This window comes from Lagenorhynchus albirostris, chromosome 16, assembly GCF_949774975.1.
Source record: "Lagenorhynchus albirostris chromosome 16, mLagAlb1.1, whole genome shotgun sequence".
In the NCBI taxonomy this organism is placed as follows: domain Eukaryota; kingdom Metazoa; phylum Chordata; class Mammalia; order Artiodactyla; family Delphinidae; genus Lagenorhynchus; species Lagenorhynchus albirostris.
Window position 1 is genome coordinate 46,402,475 of NC_083110.1, and position 19,950 is coordinate 46,422,424.

The following is a 19,950-nucleotide window of genomic DNA, read 5'->3' on the forward strand; positions in this document are numbered from 1 at the left end:
TGAGAAAGAAGCTTTTTTGCATAGTTATTATAATCTCAGAAAACTGGGATGTCATCAGTGTAAGCAACATGCCTGATGCAGAACTGGAAGAGAGAACAATCAGGGGGTGGTTCTTAGATCGTGAAAACAGTTACAATGACCACATCATCAAGGAAGTAAGGCCTGGCCAAAAAAAAAAATTACCTGTTGCTTTTTATTTACTAACTAACCCAACTAAAGAGATGGTTTTTAAAAAGACACAAAACCTGAAACTTTCAGGAAACTGATAACATTTTTTTTAGCCAATTAAAGAAATTCAGGCTCCTATTCTGATATGCTAACAGCTAGTTTATAGAGTAATTTACAACACAAGTCTACGGACTATAGGAAGGCTCTGTTGTGTTTGAGAACAAAACAAAAGCACTAGACTGAAGTACAGTCTTGTGGTCTAGCATTATCTCTGCAACTCACTAGCTATGTGACTTGACAAGGGTCACTTACCTTCTTCACATCTCACCTTTTTATTCACATCTGGAAAATGAAGAGAGTTCCAGAGAGAGTATGTTAGTGATAGAACAAGCAAGAAAACACTTAGATCATGAGGTCTGGAGAGGTTTTTTTTCCCCTCTTTGAATTCTATTCTTTGTTTTTAAACACAACGTGTCCTAGTTGGTTGAATTAGTTCAATTTCAAACCTCCAAAGTTAAAATATAGGCATGTTAATATAAGTTGATTTAATTTTTAAAGATGGCAGGGATAGGTGCGTAGGAAATTTAAGGAGCAGCTCAAAAAAATCAAGCCCTGTGATGACTTAGAGAAGTTTGTGCTGAGCTCTCCACTGAGTCTCCAGCTCCATTTGGGGACCTGCGTTGGCATAACTGACGGTTGGGATTGGCCTGGAAAGGAAGTTGTCTGGTGGAGCTGCTTTTTCTTGTCTCTAGAACTTGGCCTCACCTCAGCTCATGACACTTGAGTGGATTATTATTGCTCTAGGCTAGTCCTGTATGAAAATCTTCTTGCTTATGATGTAATGCAGGCAAATCACTTCCCAAAGCAAACAAGTACAGGCTATCTACCTGAATCTCTTCTGGCTGGTGCAAGCCACTTTTTCCCCAATTGAGAGCAAAAGCTAATTAGCTAATTTTCTATTTGGGGCCGAATGACAGTGCAGTGACAGAAACGTGAGGTTCGTAGTAACTCGGAACTGAGGGAGAAGTAGTGAGGCTTTTGTGCCTTGAGTTAAAATCTAAAGATGCTTTGTGAGAGCAGAAGCCGCTGGGGTCAGCAGGACTACCGCTTTTGACCCCAGTGCTGAATAAAGTAAAACTAGGAAAAACAACCAAAAACATCGCCTCTCTTGATATCCTGTTATCTGCCAGCTCTGGAAGCTTAAACCTGTCTTCTCCTCCCTCTCCTCCCCTCTTTCCTACCCTGCCCTCAGGATGCATGAGGGTGGAGGGCAAAGCCATTAACATGAGGGGAAGGAGTTAAGCGCTGAGAAAGAAGAGGGCAGGTTTGAGGTGCACGGGGTCTAGGGCTTGAATCCTCTTTGTGGTTGTCATTGACTTCTAAACTGGGGTGGATCGGTTTTAGCATCTGGAACAAGTGCCCAGCACGTAATAGTGGTTCAACAAAGTAATTGTTGAATGAACTGAACAAGTTTAAGTTCTGAGCCAGGTGTGCTTGTTGCTCTTGACTCTTTCTTCTGACTTTTTCTCTCCCTCTGATGGGCTTACCTAGGCCAGGTGTCCTGGGGCTGCGGTGTGTATAGAACATGTATTTTTATCAGTAGTTGTTATTTTACATCAGGAATCTTGCTGACAAAAAAACAATGCTCGTTGCAATAAAACTATCACCTTGAAATATCACCATACATAATTCAAACATTCCTGATAATTGGCTCTTAGCACGTAAAGTACTTAAACAAATCATATAGTCAACTATTAGGCAAATAATTTAATGATAGAACACGAGAATTTCTTTAAACACAGTATTTCAAGTTACTCTATTTTTGTCTGGAGTACAGATCTGAAATGGTACAAATTGTACTCAAATACTGAACTATGAATTAATCGGATAGAATGAAACATAAAAAAAAATTCTGACTTAAGTTTCCATTCGTTACTCCAACCTGCTGAGAAAGCCTGGACCAGGTGAGCGCTAGGTGAGGGACGCATGATCTCTTCAATGTGTTGCTTCTTTGCTGACTTGCTAGTTCTTCCCAAATCCCTTTTTGCATGCTGTTAAAGCAGTCAGATCCAGAGGAACTTGGGTATGGGCTTTGGGAGGAAAGGGCTGCAGGAGCTCCTTTGCTCTTAGGCCCCAGGCCTGCCTCTAGCCATGTGAAAGGGATCCTCCCCAAGGGCCAGCTCAGCTTACTCTATAGTCTGCAGGGGGGTTTAGGCCAAAGTCTTATAACGTGCATTTTCCTGGCCTGTCTTTTGTGCATTTTGTTTGTTTCCTTCAAGAACCCAAGGGGGGAAGGAGGCCAAGGGGAAAGAGGGGGAAGAAGAGAGGCATTTAAAATCCTGAGTCCCTGCCATCCCTTCCTCTGTTTGTAATCTCTGCTCCTTTTAAGTATGATTTACGTTATTCATGGAAATCAGTCTAGAGGAAGCTGTGGTCAGAAGCTGAAACGTTGTCCACCTGCATGCCAACGTACTATTCCATTGATTTCAGTCATTCTGACAGGCAAGAAAGGACTAACAGGTTGTATGCTTACTGTGCTAGGCCTTGAACTAAGTCACTCACCTGTAGTCTCACTGATCCTCACAAGAATCCATGAGCTAGATAACTGTTATCATTTCTCTTTCATAGATGAAAAAACGAGGCTCAGAGCGAAGTACCTTGTCCAAGGTCAGGACGTGCTAGGTGTGGGAGACAAATTCCAGCAGTCTGACTCTGCAGCCAGTGTTCTTAACCTATTATATGTGTCTCCCTCCTCCACCACACATACTGAGGACAGCCGACAGTGTGCTCATGCTGGCCCAGACTAGGGAGAGTTCGCTTCTTGTTCTCAAGATGCTGCCTGCACTGCATGGCTGGTGTCTGGGACTCCACCATTAGACAGACTTCCTTGTGACTTAAAGCTTTGTCCAACACATGAAGTGACACACCAGACTGCATCAGTCATTTCCTCAGCATGAAAGAATAAATTAGATGTTTTCCTCAGTGGATTGTTTATATCTTTGTGCTTCTGCCAAAGAAGAGTTGCCATTTGAGTCTAGTCATTATTTGTCTTAATAGAAATTATCTAAATTTGAATTTGTCCATCATTCTAAAACACTTACTGACTAGTATAAATAGCTACCTTTTATAGCACTTACATATCATTTTGGAAAGGGCATCAACCCATCGTTATTCTTATCTGGAATATTTCGGCAAAAGAACTAAAGGACCTGGATGTGGTCAGCTGACTCAGAACCAGAGGGAATGGGTATATTTCTGTTCTCAATGAAGTTGTGCTTTGTTGGCACTAAATATGAGTATCAGTTCATGATGATGAGCAGGTCAGCCAAGGGACAAGAGTACTGTATTTCTTTTCAGTAATCTAATTGGGTGCCTTTGGAAGTCACCGAGTCTGTCCACAAAGGAGGAATGACATAAAGAAGCCCTGTATTCACCACAATTATAATTCATTTTTAAATGACTTTTTAAAAAATCTCTGGAATATATTCAAGGAAATATTTTAAGGAATAACGAAAGTCCTTATATGCCAAGCACATGTATCTTTAGCATATAAAATGACTTCATTTTTCACGCAGAATTGGCTTTTTAAAATGACTGGTTTGAACTTTGCCGAGCTAGAAAGGTGAGGCTAAACTTTGCTTTACTCCTCCCTCCTGCCACTGCAGATATTTATGAATGTGAACTAAATCTGATTCATTCTCAGATGTTCCATTCAAGGTAATTGTGCAACAATACAACTTAAAGCTATGTCAAAGGCGACAGCAAAATAGGATCATATAGAAAAAGTGTAACTGTTAGGGTAGTTCTCAAGTTAAATAGTAACGGTTTTCTTGTCCGTGTCTAGATAGGTTAGTTTCTTTATTATTATTACATTAATGCTTTATTTATTTTTGCTGTTGTTGCAAAAATACCCTTAGAAAACTAAGATATTAAAGTCTTGAAAAATGGTTAATGGACACGTCTAATTACTGTATTTCATAAGATTTTTAAAATGCGGAAATCTAGTAGACACATTTTGTATTGTGAATATATATTTAGCTGATGAACTCTAACAGTTCAAATAGAATCATTTACAGTTTATTGAATAAATAAAAGTACCTCCATAAAGACTCACATGACATAGATAGGTTAGTTTCTAGTATCCATTTTCTGATGACGTTTTTCACAAACAGCCAGGAGATCCATTGTCTTCCAATCAGTAATCTCATACGTGTTTTAGCAGAGTTTATATAAATCGGATGCCCAGGATTTGGGCTTCAAATTTGGGCATTTACCGAGAATTTACTGAGGCTCCACTTTCATGCTAGGCACTGGGAAAATGACATGGTGCCCATCTCAGGAAACTCATGGCCTTCTGAGGGAGACAGACCCTTAAGAAGATCATTGCGGTGCGCTGTACAAGTGCTGAGGAGACACATAGAATGATCAGCTCTTCCTGGGAGGATCAGAGAAGCTTCCTCCATGAGGTAACCTCTGAGCTGAGTCAGGAAGGCTGAGTAGCACTCACATGGCAAGAAGGGGCAGATGGGCGCCAAGTCTCAGCATGGTGAAGAGCTGTGTTTTGGGAACTGCAAAGGCATGTCCATTAATCTCACATTATAGAACTCTAGCTTGATTTAGCTCTGGACAAAACAGTTGTAACAATTACTGGTTTTCTTGAGAAAGGTGAAAACAGGGCCTTCGTATTTGAACATATCTAGCTTCAAATCCTGATTCTACCATGTACCAGCTATAATCTTGAGGATATTACTGTCTCTGTCTGAGCATCAGTGTCTTTATTTGTAAAATTAGCATACTTACTTTGTGTATTTTTTAAAGGCTTATGAGAGACAGCACAGGTAAAGACCTATAACAAGTAGGATTGCCAGATCTGGCAAATAGTAATACAGGACACCTAGTTAAATTAGAATTTCATAAAGCAACAGATGTTTTTTTGTATAACTATGTTCCAAACCTTGCATGGGGCACACTTACACTAAATAATTATATGTTGTTTATCTGAAATTCACATTTAATGAGGCATCCTGTATTGTTTATCTAATAATAAACTCTAATAATAAGTGAACTGTAACTCAATAAGTTATTGGCATAATAGGTGTTTTTTTATGCTGGGAAGCACTGACTTGGAGGAAACAGGAGGTTTGAAATAAAATGACAGACTCTACATGGTATATAGATGTGGATGCACATATGTGGAGCCGGGGGGAATAGTGGGCAAGGTGGAGGGTTTTGGTTAACATCAGGAAACCAAAAGCTTCTCCAGGATCGGCGAACATATTCTCTTAAGAAAAAAAAAATTTAAGTTGGTTAACCACCACTACCACAACAAAATCAACAAATTCATGAAAACTGCTTCTTTAAAGGCCAGGCCAACAGGATCTGAGTTTTGGCACTTTACAACTTCAGGCCTTTCAGCAGACTGGAATGGTAGAGATGTTGGCCTTTTTTCAAGGCATAAAGATAGCTTTGGGGCCCTTAATGTGTCAGACTCTACACTTTTTCTCTTCTCTCTCCTAATAGAACTGCCAGGTCTCAAAGTCCTTGGCTACTGGGCAGGTGGTGCACACTGGACCAGCTAAAAGGTCACAGAGTCTAGCACTTTACAGAGCACTTAGTTGATGTCAGGAACTGTGGGGGGGAATTCAAAAAGGGGTAAGTCCCCTGCCCTCCAGGAGTCTGTAATTCTATTGTGCCTGGAAAAGAAAAGAAAATTGCAGAATTGAATTTCCTCCTGTAACATGTGTTCTGTGACAGCCAAGTGGGCTTTACCGGTGTATCCCCAGAGCTGAGGATGGTACCTGACAAACAGTAGAGGCCCCATAAACATTTGGTGAATAAATGAATCAGTGTGGGCTGGATTCACTAAAGAAGGTTTAATGGAGTAGTTTAGTCAGAAATGGGCCTTAGAGGAAGAAGGTCTGGCTGAGCAGAAAATCATTTGCACCATCACCATAGCAGCTGCCATTTACTATGAACCCGGCACTGAGTGAAGGACTTTATGTGAATTCTGTTCAGATGTTTCCAATAGCCCTTAAAAGTTTAGGTCTGCATGGCCCCAAAGCCCATTTTGCTTCTGCAGATCAGCTTGAATGTTACCTCTTCAGGGAGACTGTCCCTGACCATTGCTGTCCAAAAGCATTCCTTCCTATTACTCTCTATCTCAGCCCTCTGTCCTTTCAGAGCACTGGCGACACTTCATGTGAATCTAGTCAATATTTTTGGTATATCTTTCTACAGTCTCTGAGGACAGGGGCTATGTCTGTTTTATCACTGCTCTGTTCCGTGCGCCTGCCAGCCAATTCATTCCCTGGCACTTGGTAGACACCCAATAAATATTTATTGAACAAGTACATTTGCATAGAATCATCTCCTCAGTTTAAACAAACAAACAAACACCTCCAAAAAACTAAGAATAAAAAACATAGCTGACAGGGACTCCGGAGTCTCTGGATCCAAACGTCCAGGGATGGGCCAAGGCATCTATTTCTTTTCTTTTTCAAAAAAATTCTGTATGTGAATCTGATGCACAGCTAAAGATGAGCGCTCTAGTGAGGGTAGGACACTCTAAGAAAACGATATGAATTCATGTTAAAATCTGATGGATAAAATTTCCTCTATGCAATCTTTCAAATAAAGCTTCATAGAACTTTCTCTACTCTAAGAAACACATTGGGCATTACCTTTGGCTCAATATAAACTTGTTTCATACCTAATCACATCCATCCTGTTCTCTCCAACTTTACAAGTGAGAAGATACCAGCATAAGCAACAAATACATTTAAATTAAAATGTATTTTCCATGATTCTTAAACATGAAAAGATGGTCAAGCTCATTCAAAATAAGAGACATGAAAATTATGCTGATATCATTTTTCATCTATCAGATGGCAAAAATGCAAAAGTTTGACATTTTATTGGCAGGGCTACAGGGAGACATCCATTCTGATACATCGCCGGGAGAATGCAAAATAACCCAGTGAGGGAAGTTTGTCAATATCTGCAATACTATATATGCAGATACCCTTTGTCCCAGTCTAGGAATCTATCCCAAAGGTATACTGACAAAATATAATGACATACATTCAAGATTTTCATTACAACGTTATTTATAATAGCAAAAGAGAAGAAGTAGCACAAATGTCTGTCGGTTGGGGGTTGGTTGAATAAACTGTGGTACATACATATGATGGTCTTTGCAGCCATGAAAAAAAAAATGGGTAAGCTGTGTACATACTGGTATGGAGTAATCCCCAGGGTATTTTTTTAAAGTGGAAAAAAGCACAGTGCAGCACAGTTTTTATAGTGTGATACTTTGTGTGTAAAACAGGAAGAGAAATAGGAATATCTGTAAGCATTTGTTTGTATTTTTTTTTAAATGATGAAAGGATAACTCAAAAACTAATAATTAGCTATGAGGAAAGGAAACTAGACTTTTCTAAACATACCCCATTTAAAATTTTTATTTGTGACTAGGTAAATGTTATAATTAAAAAACAAGATTAAGTCAGAAAGAAAAACACACGATCTCTAAAATTAAAAAACACACAGACAAAAGAAAACCTAATTGTGTATCAAGGTGGTGACATATTTACTCTAAGAAGAATTACTTCACATTAATAATTTTCACAGTCTTTCACAATATTTTAGGAAATATTCTAAGGGCAAAACGAACTTTAAAGAAACTTAAATTATATTCAGTAGCCTTATTGTTAATGGTTTTATTGGTTTCTCTAAAACACACATATTTAATAGCTCTGTCTACTGAGGCCTAAGAATAATGACAACCCAGTAGTAAAAACTAGATTGTGTTCTCCAAATGCCATCTCCCACTAGAAGGAGCCAGGGCACATTGGAGAAATGGCTGATTCCTGGTCTGGGGCAGGAATGTACAAGATGAGCCTGACATATTTTTTGTACCCAAAGCAAGGAAGTTCTCAAAGACCAATAGGGTCATGTCAAAAGGACTGGAGCCAACCTACACGGGCTTTTAACTGGCAGGACATGAGACAATTTGGGCACCAAAAAGAATAACTGTAATTGATTGAAACACATTGAACACAAAAAATTTGAGTTCATAATGATACTTTTAAAAATTCAAAAAATGAAAAAAAACATTCACCATTGAAGGTAGTCAGCACACTAACACCATACTTTGAAAACTGGTCATTAAAAAGAAAGAATTAGACATTTATCTTGCCTTGTACAAACTGCAGTCTTATTTGCAGAGTTACCACGCAAGCCTGGGACTGCCCACTTTTGGAATTCTTCTACATCCAAGAAAAACCCTTCTATGTTTAACTCCCTTTATTGGGGTTTCTGTTACGTGCAACCACACTTGATCATAACTGATACAACATATATAAATGAAACTCTACATTTTCTTGACTATTGAGGTTGCTTTCTTCCCAAATAGCTAGAGCTCCTTCAATCCTTGCTTACTGTACAGTTCCCTCTGTCAATCCCTTCATTGAAATAATAATTATAGATCAGGGATGCATAATATCAACTCAGAAGAGGAACTGGACAGACTCTTGGTCCACAACAATAAAACAGACACAATGTCCATGGCAGCCTTTCCATGCTGAATGTATCCAGAAGAGAAATAAAATATATTTTCAGGATGATGATGAGGAGAAGAGAAAGATGGTGACGAGAATTTTGTGAAATAGTGACTCGTGTAAAAGTAGATGAAAGACCAAACTCTAGTAGCCATGCTTTGAAAGGACCTGGGGTATCAACTTTAGATTCCACTTAATCAGAAGGCTCTGGGTCAATCCTAGGGTAGAGGATTTCACATATTTTATCTGATTTAATCACCACTGATGTAATCTCAGGTCTATATTTTAGCCATGAGTTTCCCCCTCCTTCATCAAACTCTTATCAATTATAAATAAATGTCAACATTTACCTTTTTTTTTCTTATCATCAGTCTTCTCTGGATGTGCTAATGAATAGTTAAGGTAGCCAGAAGCAAAACAAGAGAAGCCTGTTGGTAGTAGAAGGAATAATGGAACTCCAAAGATGGCTATGTTCTAATTCCTAAAACCTATTAGGTCATATGGCAAAGGGGAATTAAGGTAGCAGATAGAATTAAGGTTACTAACAAACTGACCTTAAGAGAGAGAGTGTATCCTGGATTATCCAGGTGGGCCCAATATAATCACATGTGTTCTTAAATGTGGAAGAGGAAGGCAGAAGGGAAGGTCAGAGTGATGCAACGTGATGAGAACTTGGCCAACAGTTGTTAGCTTTGAAGATGGAAGAGGGCCGTGTTCCAAGGGATACAGGTGGGCCTTGAGAACCTGGAAAGAGCAGGAAAACAGATTCTCCCTTAGAGCCCCCAGTAGGGACTGCAGCCCTCGTGACACCTTGATTTATCCCGGTGAAACCCATTTCAGACTTCCAGCCTCCAGAACTGTAAGATAATAAATTTGAGTGGTTTTAAGCCACCAAGTTTGTGCTAATTTGTTATAGCAGCAATAGCAAACTAATATACCTGTTTGTGGTCACAAACTGAAAACAAAAATCACTACAAATGATCCAGCAGATTGGGTGCCTCAAAGGTGTGATGACAGAGGAGTTCAGAGCAGTCAATCTGATGGTGGCCTGGTCTTTACTGAACCTGATTGTGAAGATATAATGTGCACTAGCTGATAACAGCATTGGTGAAGGGTCATTCATTCTTGGCAGAGGACAGAGGGAAAGGCAAGCAGGTCAAAGGAGTCTAAGAAGCTATTAGAGATACTGGGTATAACTTGCGTCCTAGATCCAGGACTTGCTTTGACAAGGAGTTACTGTAATAGCTCAAACTTTGGCACCCTTGTTCTTTCTACAGCCCACCTTCCTGTCTATGACTTCATCTCTACATGAGAGGTAAAGAATATGTCTCATTTTACACCTATAGTTTTTCCTCTGTAGGTCAGTTGTTTCTCCTGTATGTAGGGCACTTCACAATTTTTTGAAACTAAAAGAAAATTTTAACAGAATATGTCTAGGTGTTCATTTTTTGCATACTTTTCATGTTCGGGTATATGATGGGCTCTTGAATTCCACGAACTGTGATACATCTTCATATCAGCAAAGTTTTCTATTGTTAATTTGTTGCTTATGTTTATTCTGGCTTGTATTTTAGGAATAATTATTATCTTGAATCTCTAGTCTCTGCCGTACATATTTATCACATTTTCACTCTCCCTTTTTTCTTTTTTCTTTTTTTTTTTTTTTTTGACCGCACCACGCGGCATATGGAACTTCCAGGACCAGAGATCAAACCCGTGCCCCCTGCATTGGAAGCACGGAGTCTTAACCACTGGACCAGGAGGGAAGTCCTCAGTTTTTTCTTGTTCCCTTTTTTTTTTTTTCAACTTGAGTAACCTTCTCTACTCCACTTCCTCCCACATACATGCCTTCCTCTCAGAAACACTGTCCCCAGTATCCCAAGAGCCACAGAGTTAAGATAACAGATATTCAGGGGGATAGCACTGCTAACGGGTCATTCTGAAGTTACCAGTGCAACATTCACATTTGCGCATGGTAAGGAAAACAAATGCCATAGAGTGAAGCTTGATTAATAGTTATAAAATCAAGGAGTTGAGAGAACACACTGAGAATGAATACTGAATTTCCAGCCAGTAGATCTTTTAGGTAGAAAACAGATGAAAACAATGAACAAATAAACAGATGAAAATCAAACCATTCATAAAAAAAAATTGGTTATCTCTGTTTTTTCTTATGCTTCTTTCTTCTCAAGCTCATTCTCCAAATCACTGCTTCAATTTTCTTTCCTGTCAATGTGTGACTAATTCTGTGATTGTATTTATAACTCTTTTTTTTTACAGTAGTCCCGTCCTCTCATACAGTTTTTGATTTCTGATTCCATCTCAGCTAGTTCCTTTTTTAATCTGTTTGTTTTCTTACTCATAGTTCATCTTTTATTTCAGACATCCATATTTTCCTAAATCTTATCCAGGGTAAAAACCTGAGGTTTTCTAAAATTAGTTAAGTTTCCTGTAGGAATATTTTCCAAACACGTTATTCGGAAAACTTCAAATGCCAAATTCTCTGTCATTTATGTTACGTGATGTTTCATAGGCTCCCCCTATGACATTTTAAGTATTGATTATCCTTGAAAAAGGAGAACTGTATTCAGCTCTGGTGAATGCCTGTAAACATGGGGCAATGGTCAGTGTTAGAATCCTCTATCTGCATCTTAGACTGGAGGACTGGATGGGCAAACCACCTAGCCCATCTTTCTGTTAGCTTGCTGATTCCATTTTATTCTGAATCTGTTCACTCTAAGGGATAAATCCCCTGGCCCTTACAAGATAGGGCTTCCAGCCTTCAAAACTGATCCCCCCACCCTCTGGGGGCAATCATCTCTAGCAGTCTATAGTTCTGCCCATATTCACCATCCCACGTTTCCCTACTTAGAGCCCTCGGTTATGTCCCCGGCCTTCTCATTCCAGGCTTTGCTATATAAACGTTCTTCCTGACATCTGACAGATGGCTGGGCAGCATTTCTACCTTGTAATGCCACTGTATCTTTTTCATCTCCTCTCTTTGGGTTTGTGAGTATTTTATTGATAATAGGAAATAGAAGGATAATCAGTATTGCTTGTATTGCTTGGCTTCTGTTCTCTAGAAGCTTTGGTTGAGAATCAGTGGAGACTTTCCTGCTGGGCTTTCAGAAACTTTCCCCACTTTCTAATTTGCCTTTTCTCCCAAATAGGAATCCTGTGCTTCAGATCTCCTGGTTTCTTCCCCTCCTCTCTGAAACACCACCCTTATTCGTAGCCACCCTCTTCATAGTAGTTTCATAAGATGGGCTCCCGCAAAGCTGACTCCAAGGTGGAGATTAGAGTGCAGGGGGTTACTAAAGAGAGCTTGAGATCAACACCTATGGAAGGGACACAGGGAAGCAGGATTAAGCAGAGGTTGAACTAAGATGCATTCCCAACGAAGACCTCAGGAGCTCTGGGGATGGAATGGCCCTTTAGATATCCCACATTGGGGCAAGAGGGGCAGGATTTTATATCCTCAAATGATCATTCTTCAGATGTGGTATGTCCTCGGAGAAGACATGACCTTGGGTGAGGCAGTTTAAATAGGGTTGACAGCTGAAGACATCTTCCAACAGCACTCCCAGCATCTGAGGGAATAAATCCCTCATTCCTGAAGGGGAATCTGGGTACCGTAGCCCAGGGTCTACCTCAGGCAGTCGTTGGTTAACACAGCAATACTTTGGCCTCTCGAGTCTTAAGGAACCGAATTGAAATAACACAGAGTGCCATCTTTCATTGGGTTGATTTAGGTAAAAGGCACGATTATAAACTTCTTGCAATCAGTTAGAGTAAGACGACAACCTTAGATTAGATGGCCTTAGATTAGAACCAGAATTGTTTAGAGCACTTCAAGCTAAAAACATTTTTTAAAATTTTTATGAGGTATAATTGACATATAACATTATATTTGTTTCAGGTTACAACATATGATTCCATATTTGTATATATTGCAAAATGATCACCACAGTCTAGTTTAACATCTATCACCTTACACAGTTACAAAAAATTTTTTTTCTTCTGATGAGAACTTTAAAGATCTACTCTCATAGCAACTTTCCAATATGTAATACAGTGTTATTAACTATATTTATATTATTATAACTGTATATGTTTATATTATTTACTAAAGACATGTTTTATGACAATTATTAAAGAAACTACGGAATACTGTTAGATAAATATAATCCTCCAGTGGTAGGTAGTTAAAACTAATTAGGAGTTGCCTGTTTTGAGAGAAGACCAAGAATTAATATAAAGACTCCTGGTTTTGCAAAGAGAATTTATGTTGTCTCTCTAATCTCCCTTCCTGTTATACAAGAGCCCGAAAGTAAAATGATCACAAACTTTAAATACCTATGGAAGAGATTTTTGTTTCATTCAACTGTGAAGCGAATCCCCCATTTATATCCTGTCACCTTACAAGTCAGCAAGGCCACATGAATGGAAACTATGACTTAGTTACTTGGTATATGCTTCCTCAGAGACAGTTAATGACTAGAGATCAAAATAATTCAAATCAGGGATTACAAACCACATGCCTGCAGAAGAATGGGAATGGAATGGCGGTGCCTTTGATTTTTCAAGAGAAGCTAGAAATCCAGATTTCTATGTGAAATTTCCAGTTTTTTAGTGTGAGAAATTAATTCAAACTTAAAAAAAAACACCATGTGAGTCAAACAATAAGTGTTATAAGGTGAAATCAGGTATGTAGGCTGCCAGACTGTGACCTCTGAGTTCAGCGTTTCATCAGAATCCTTTTTGGTGAGGTTAATGGAAGTTGCGAAACAAACAGAATGATGCTGTAGTTTATTAAAATAGCATTTTCTTCAAAAACTTTGTTATAATGTTACCTTGGCCCCAGGATATTGTTGTTTAAATAGACAAACAACATCAAGAACATCACTAATATGCATTAAGATTATAAGTTTATATTCCTTTGTATTTGGCAATAGTTCAGGTGAGTAAAAACCTTTAAGGCTTTTGACCAAAGGCCATTATAAAACTCTTAGATACCAAAAATCTAGTACCTTTTGCTCTTCAAAGTTAGTCCTGACATGGACTCATACTATTTCATATTATCAGTATCTCCTTTTTCCACTGGCAATAACATTTCCCTATTCTTGAGAACCACTCTTCCTTTTTCAGTCATGTGATTCCATTGGGAGCTGCCATGTTTTTGTCTTATGCTGATTTCCTGTTCACTATTAATTGGTCTAGTCCTGAGTGTCTGATCCAAGGCAGATGAATCAGAGTTCCCTGAGAAAAGGAGTGAGGCCCTCTCTGGTGGCAGGAGCTGGCAGAAGCCGTGTGGAAGAAGCTGGTCTGCAATGAGAGAGAAGAAAGCCTAGCCCACCTGCAGAGAAAAGCAGAGCAGGGGGACTTCCCTCGTGGACAGTGGTAAAGAATCCGCCTTCCAATGCAGGGGAAATGGGTTCCATCCCTGGTTGGGGAACTAAGATCCCACATGCCTGGGGCAACTAAGCCTGCGAGCCTCAACTAGAGAGCCTGCATGCCGCAAACAGCAGAGCCCACGCGCTCTGGAGCCTGCACACCACAACTAGAGAGAAGCCCACGCGCCGCAATGCAAGATCCCGCATGCTGCGTGTGCCACAACGAAGACCCGACGCGGCCAAAAATAAATAAATAAATAAATTTAAAACAAATAAATGTGCTTTCCTTTAAAAAAAGAAAAGAAAAGCAGAGCAGCTGATGGGGAAAGAGAGGAGTCTTGACTGCACTTGTGACCCTGCCTCCAGTTGCTTCTGAGACCTCGCTGCATCCCTACACTACCTTCAGTCTGATTGTTCACAAAAAGGTTCTCAACAGCACTTTTCACTAGGAATACAAATCAAAACCACAATGAAATACCTCTTCACAAACACTAAGGGGCTCTAATAAAAAAAGAAAGACAATAGCATGTTTACATGAGAATGTGCAGAAATTGGAACCCACAGTGATGGTGGGATTGTAAAATGGTGCAGCCACTTTGGAAAACAGCTTGGAATTTCCTCAAAAAGTTAAACATAGAGTTATCATATGACCCAGCAATTCCACTCTTAGGTATATAACCAAGAAAATTGGAAATGTGTGTCCACACAAAACTTACACATGAACGTTCATAGCAGCATTATTCATAATAGCCCAAAAGTGGAAACAACCCAAATATCTATCAATTGGTGAATTGACAAATAAAATGTGATAAATTCATACAATGGAGTCCTATTCAACTTTGAAAGATAGCAGTACTTAACCATGCTACAGTGTTTATTAACCTTAAAATCATTATGCTAAGTAAAAGGATCCATTCACAAAAGATCACATATATATGAATGCACTTATATGAAATGTCCAGAATAGACATATTCATAGAGAAAGATCCAGAAGGAAGATTAATGGTAGCTAGAGGCTGGAAGGAGGGGAGAGAGGAGAGTGAATGTTTATGAATATGGGGTTTCTTTTGGGTGGAAAATATGCTAAAGTGTTGTGGCAATAATGGGTTCCATAACTCTGAATATACTAAAAACCACTGAATTGTACACTTTAAAAGGATGAATTTTATGTTGTAAGAATTATATCTCAATTAAGCTGTTATAAAAAGCAACTAGGTATAATTGCTTCACAATCATTTTGTCTCTGTTTTTCAGAAAATGACAGTATTTCATTTAACCAGCCTATAAGAAATCTAATAACTAGCAACAATCAACAAATTCATATAATAAGCATCAGCAGTTACGTTTATCACATAGAATGAAGAATGTGGTAGATGAAAGCCTGGGAATATAAAAAGGGGCTTAAAAAGATTTAGAAGGTGGGGTTCAAACAAAGTCCCTGCCCCAGGTGTGGTCTGGTTCAGGAAGGAGGCTCTGTGTCAGGGCCACCTCTTCTGGCTCTGTACACGGTTCACTGCACAAGGGCACAAAGCTAAAAGGGAAAAAGGGTTGAGCTTGGTCTGTTCTCTGCCCCCAAAGCCACGTGCTCTGATGTACCTCAGGGCGTATCTGTCCAGAGAGGGCACCTTTTCCTAATCTTCACAAAGATGCCATGTTTCCTAGTGACTGCCCTCAATAAAGAATATAATAAAGCAAGAGGCAGGTGGTGACAGACACCAAAGAGGGTGATCACCAAGTTAAGGAAGTCTTCCTGAAAAAAAGTGAGATTGAATTGGTCAAATAGAGAAAAATAGGTCCAGGGGGAGTGAGGGGGACATTGGAGGCATTGAGAGAGGTGATAGAAGCTAAATGAGGAAGCTGGAATGCACAGAGCATAGTCAGGGGAAGTATGAGGCCCCATCCATCCACTTAGCAAATGCTTACTGAGCACCACTGGGGGCCAGGCAACCCCTGGGGGCCAGGCCCTGCACTAAGCCCTGGGACCAAAACATAGCTGAGGCACAGCCTCTGACCAAACATCTGCTAGGAGAGGGGAACCAACAGTCACACCACAGTGAGATAAATGCTGACGGTGGAATGTTTAAAAGCTTCTAGGTTCTCTATAAACAGAGAAAGAGTGATCCAGGTAAGGAGTACTTTTTATTCTGCAGATGGTCAGAAGAAAATCCTGGCCAGTGAGTGCAGCAGGAAAAAAATATAACTGGAAGTGCTTTCCTATGTAAATAAAACTGATTAGGAACTCTGCTTGGAACTCTGATGGATGTTAGACCTGGGAAATAGGCTCTCTGAGGCTGATTTATTTTATGGCTATTTAATTGTCCCCAAACTATCGTCTCAGATAAAATTGGGTATGAAAACACTCTATAAATGGCATATCCTGTGTTTCATTTTTGCTTGAAGAAGTTGATTTTTAAAAAGTTCTTCTTCCAGCAAAGACCGTGTGGCCAGACTCTGAGGTGGAAAAATAGATGACATCTCTATGCAGGGCTGGGGAATGGCAAAGCAGAAATGTTGAAAAGTCAGAGGAATGAGGAATCTAGCAATGAGTCAATTTTTTTTTCATTATTTATATCCTGGAAGTTTTCAAAAATAAATTTTAACACGTTATGGAAATGTGTGAGCATTTAATTCAGCATGAAAGGGAAGGCAAGTGAAGCAAAAATATGGGTGATGAATATGAAGGCTGAATTGATTAAGATGCTTTGGGATGCATGTGGTAAAAATCCGTCTAATCTAATTTTAGCCAAAAGGGTGATTGAATGACTCAAGTAGGTAAGAAGTCCAGGAGTGCATCTAGCATCAGATAAGGCTGAATCCAGGAGCTCAGAAAATGTCACTAAGGCTAAGTCTTTTTTTCTCTTACCTCTTTTTTTCCCTTTCTTCTTCTCTAGTCCTGTCTTTTATTGTATTGACTACATTTCTTTTTTCCACATTTCCCTCTTCTACTGTTTTATGTATGTGTGTGCATGTAAGTGGTTACTTTAAAATATTTAAACACATAATTTAATCAGTATCTCTATTCTCCAAGCACAAAAAGACACAACTTACTTTTACTTCTCTCTACACTATTCCTCCCAACTCCCGTGTTACTACTCTCTGAAATTTTGTTTCCAGCTTGTTTTTAAACACATAATTTTAAAAACTTATTCATTTTGATTTAATACTATATTTCTGATGATTTATTTGCTCACTGTGACTTTTTGTACCCTTCCTTTAGATTTACTTTTCTTCTTGCGGGAGTACACCCTAGTATATTTTATTCAAAGAGAATCTTTGGATAGTAAACTTTCCAAATATTCATATGTCTGAAAATGTCTTTATTTTGTCTTTCCACTTGGATAATAATTTGGCTAGATATAGAATTCTGGGTCCAAAATTATTTTCCTTTAGCACATTGACTGCTAACCTCCAGTGTTGCTGATAATCTCATTCTCATTCCTTCCTTGTATTATTATGTCTTTTCCCTCTGATAGCTTTTAGAATGTTCACTTTATCTTGGATGCTCTGGAATTTTACATGATATACCTAAGAGTGTGTTCTTAATTTATTCTTTTATACACTTGATGGGAATTTTCTATTTAAGGACTCATTTTTTCCCTACAGTTTTGGGATGTTCTTCCTAGTATCTCTTCAGTATTACCTCTTCACTATTTCTTCTATTCTCTGCTTCTGACACTCTATTAAATAGGTATTGGAGGGTTTGGATGTGTCCTCTTCTCTTTGAACTCTTCTTTAACATTTTCATTCTCTTTATTCTGGGAGATAAACTTTGTTTGACCTTCCAGTTTACCCATTCATTCTTCAGCAGTAAAGAAGCTGCTATGAAGCTCATTTTTAAATTTTTTATTTCAACAACTATAGTTTCATTTTAACATTTCTAGTTGATTCTAGTTCTAGCATGTTCTAGTTTCAAACTTTCTCTTCTTTTGTGGATTTTATTCCCATCTAAATTTGTTTCTTTGAGGATTTTGAGAATATCCTCATTGGGGAGTGTCCCCTTCCCACTCCCAGTATTCATTGATACTGAACAATAAAAATATATCTATGAATAGATTAAATTGAAATAAATGTCCTAAGAACTAGAAGCTTCTAAGGTTGGAGAACCAAGAATATTCTCCTCTCCTCTCCTCTCTTTCTAGTTTCCATCTTCTCAAAGGATAGCACTTGGGAATGAAATAGAGAGGTTTCTAAAATGAATTTGACCCACTTAGAAATAGTTATAAGAAATTATATTCCCCCAGAGAAGAACTAGGAAGTTATTTTCCTTTTTCTCTTTCCTTTCCAATCTTGATAAAAAGCACAAAGGACACATAAATCAAGATCAAAAGTTTGCAGATGAAATATGACAAGGCAGACTAAGACAACAAACATACAGAATCCAATGACCAGTACTCTTGGCATCCACGAGTTTGCAGTCTGAAGCTTAAAGAGTGACACAAAACCAGTTGCAAGAAGTGAGAGTAAATTGTGTCTTTAACATTTGAAATCTGAGATCAATAATCAGGTAAAACTGTAATTTGGATTTGGAAGAGATTTATCTTCTCCGCCTTAATAATTCTATTTGAAACCTGAACTTTGCTCGGAGGGCTAAGTAATTTGAGTTTCTTAAAGCTACACTGAGAAGCCTTGAGTTTTGCTTAATTGTTTCTCAATATGGAACAAAAAAAAAACATGAAACAACTGGTTTTGATTAGGTGGAGTGAACATTTAGACCTGCTAATGTGGAAACATTCTATTACAGCCCAATAAAATGAACTGTCACTTAGATAATTTCATCATTGCTAATTATATTTCCCATTTCTCCTTTTGCCCCAAACAGTATTTTACTCTTCAAAGTTCATTTTTCTTACAGTTTGACTTGTTCCTTCTTTCAGAGATAAAACATTTAGAAATAATCACTGATAAATATAAATTTGTCTGACAACTTAGAAATATCATGGAGTAGGGTGGAAAACCTCTGAACTATTTAGTTTGCTAGGTGTTTTTTAGCTTATATATTGTTCAAGTAACTTACCTCCTGTGTCACTTTAAAAAAGTAATGCATTTTGCTAACAATAAATTGGCAATTGGCAGAGTTAAATGACAGACCTAAGTAATTTTTGTTTTGTTTCGTTTTGTTTTCTATGTGTCTTTTGCAAGAATTGTTCTTTCATGATGTCATGGAAGAGAAAACAAATTTATCAAGAAACTTGGAAGCTTGCTTTGAGTTATAACCAGAACCACTATCAAAATATGTTTGTTCACTGGAAAACCTGTTTTACAAGTGGATTTTCATTGTGTTTTGGGGAAACCTTTTGTGCCAAATGAATCAGCAAAAACATTTTCTAAATCCTGTTGGAACCACAACCTGAAGTTACTAATGATATTTAAAAATCACATTTTGTTAAGAAATACCTTGTACAGTAAAAATGATGGATATATGTTAAATATATTTATAATTTCATCTATTTAAATGAACCACTGTGCTATATAAACTGCTGGTCTTAGGCACCAGGTTAAAACACAGCTTTTCAAAAATTTATTTCAAAGCCTGAGAAAATCAAACATACCCATTACTGAAATCCGTCCTTTTAGTCTGTGAAATGAATTGCTTCCGTTGTTTCTACCAGATCCCCTTGTTATCCATTGGCTTTAAATGGATAGACAGTTTTAGAATTTTCCAAAAGTGATCACAGAACTGACTCAAGCCTTCTGAATCTGTTGGACTAGTGGTGTTTTGTGGTCTGGCTCACAAATGTTAAGGTTACTCCAGTCTTCACTAGAACCACAAGCCTTGCCCTTGGCAGATTTAAATATTCAATTCAATTTTTCAAACATGTGCTAGAAGAAGA

At 38.4% G+C, this 19,950-nt stretch overlaps 1 protein-coding gene across 2 annotated transcripts in view; it reads left to right on the forward strand.

Annotated features, from left to right (window-relative positions):
• The window catches only part of MINPP1 (multiple inositol-polyphosphate phosphatase 1), a 71,067-nt gene extending 51,679 nt beyond the window's left edge, over positions 1 to 19,388 (forward strand). Inside the window, exon 5 of one of the 2 annotated variants that reach the window (XM_060125662.1) lies at positions 19,259 to 19,388. In XM_060125662.1, the coding sequence (XP_059981645.1) occupies positions 19,259 to 19,274 (16 nt within the window). In that variant the 3' untranslated portion in view covers positions 19,275 to 19,388. Of the gene's footprint in view, positions 1 to 13,874; positions 14,350 to 19,258 lie in introns of those variants that run through there. The other variant, XM_060125660.1, reaches the window with a different exon arrangement.
• Positions 19,389 to 19,950: the final 562 nt, after the last annotated feature.